Raw genomic sequence first — 2,105 nt, 5'->3', positions numbered from 1 at the left:
TTGAATAAACTGTTTACGATTAGTTAAATAGTTCTTTAGTAATAATAAAGTATTTCCAGTGATTCTATAATGTTCTAGTTTGTTATAAAGAATTTCATGATCTATAGTATCGAAAGCTTTCGATAGATCTATGAAAATACCTAATGTGTATTGCGATGTTTCAAATGAATCACCAATATTTCTTGTTAGTTGAAGTATTGCATGTTCTGCAGAATTATTTTTTTTAAATCCATATTGGTTATTATATGATATTTTGTTTTCTGATAAGTGCTTGAATATTTTATTATATAGAATTTTTTCTAGAATTTTTGAAAAAACTGGGAGAACTGATATTGGGCGATAATGACTGAGGTTTGTAAGTTCTCCTCCTTTGAAAATTGGGGTAACTCTAGCTATTTTGAGTTTATCGGGAAATACTGCTTGGCTTATTGAGCACGTAAAGACCCTAAAGAGAATATTTTTAATTATGTCATATGAAATTTATAAATTTAAATAAAAAAAAAACTTTTCAATTACTTGATAAACTCAATATAAACTATGTTGAACTCTATGAAAATACTAGGGTCAATCAAAAAGTTCATATAATTAATTTTTTTTTATAACAAAGAATAAGCATAGAACAATTAAATTAAGAGTGGATCATAAGTAGGCACCTTGGTTCAAAATAATATCATTTAAATCTATTTTCAGTTTTTCCAGTTGCCGTTGCATATGATCATGTGAATGTGACCTTAAGTTTGTCTCCATGGCTTCTTGAACCCCTTCCTTTGTCTAAAAATCCAAATCCTTGCGATAAAATTTAAATGAAGAGAAAGTATCCCAGTGGGCTCAGGACGTAAAAAAGACGTCTTTTAAACGTCTTTTGAACGTTTTAGACGTCTTTAGAACGTTCAAAAGACGTCTTATTTAGGTCCTGTGCCCACTGGGATGTCTGTCCAACTAGTTAAAGTCGGGGCTATATGGAGATTGAATAACACGGGTGACTTTTTTCTCAGCAAGAAAGTCTCTGACTGCAGCAGACACATGTGGCCTGGCATTATCGTGCTAAAGGAGCATTGTGTTCCATGTTACTCTTTTCAAACCTTTGTTGACAAAATTAGAATGCATATTTGATAGGAAAAATATGTACACTTCTGAATTGACCAATTGTCCATTTGGAAGTACTTCAACATAGGCCTTGCCATCAAATGAGATAGCGCAAATTGCCATACTTTTTGCATCAAATTGTGATCTCCTGATACGTTTCGGAGCTTCTTCACCCTTTGAAATCTAAGCGCGATTACTGCGTTTGCACCCGATCGATCTGTGGTAAATCCACTTCTCATCCACAACAATTAGACGTTGTTTAACATTCAATTCATCTTCTAAGATGGTCAGAAATTTATGCGCAAGTTTAACCCGATTTTGTTGATTTGCTGGGGTGAGGTCATATGGGATCCATTGTGATCAAATTGATCTTTTCATCAATTTTTCGGTGATTATTGAATAAACTGAACCAAAAGAAATGTTTACGACATCACAAGTTTGCTCTATTGTTAAAAATTTTTCTTTATCAAGAAGTTGTTGAATGATCTCAATGTTGTCTGTAGTTGTTGAGGTACTGGGTCTACCTGACCTCAATTCATCTGAAAACTGACTATAATCACTTTTGTTTGATGTAGAATACTTTTGGTAGTACTTGTGTACTGTTTGAATGGAAGTTGCATCCTCACCCCAGGCAGTAGTTATGAATTTGTGAGCAACAGATGGAGACTTCTGATTACGACGACAAGTCTCAATTAACAATCTAATACCAACTTTGTCAATTTGCATTATAGCTTTAAATATTCAAATGATCTAAAATTAAAAATATTTATTTTATTAAACATATTTGTACATATTTAACATTAACTTATGTACAAATGTACATAAGTTAATGTTAAAAATATCTATAAAAGAATATTAAACACGAATTATATGACCTTTTTGATAATACTAATATAATATTTTGTTAAAAAGTCAAAAAAATAAATACATAATGGGGGCATTTGTGAAGGTTGCTTTTAGAAAAATTAGTCGATTTTTTCATATTTTAGACGGTGAATGTTATAGTAGAGTGCGCTTTC

At 31.5% G+C, this 2,105-nt stretch overlaps 1 protein-coding gene across 1 annotated transcript; it reads right to left on the bottom strand.

Annotated features, from left to right (window-relative positions):
• Nucleotides 1-1,446: 1,446 nt before the first annotated feature.
• Nucleotides 1,447-1,812, bottom strand: LOC136080265 (protein GVQW3-like). The gene has a single exon (XM_065796880.1). The coding sequence runs from the start codon at nucleotides 1,810-1,812 to the stop codon at nucleotides 1,447-1,449; it is 366 nt and encodes a 121-aa protein (XP_065652952.1).
• Between the last annotated feature and the right edge of the window lie 293 nt (nucleotides 1,813-2,105).

The sequence above is a fragment of the Hydra vulgaris genome, chromosome 05 (genome assembly GCF_038396675.1).
Source record: "Hydra vulgaris chromosome 05, alternate assembly HydraT2T_AEP".
Classification (NCBI taxonomy): Eukaryota; Metazoa; Cnidaria; class Hydrozoa; order Anthoathecata; family Hydridae; genus Hydra; species Hydra vulgaris.
Note: the sequence above shows the minus strand (reverse complement) of the source record. Positions and strands in the feature narration are given on the sequence as shown.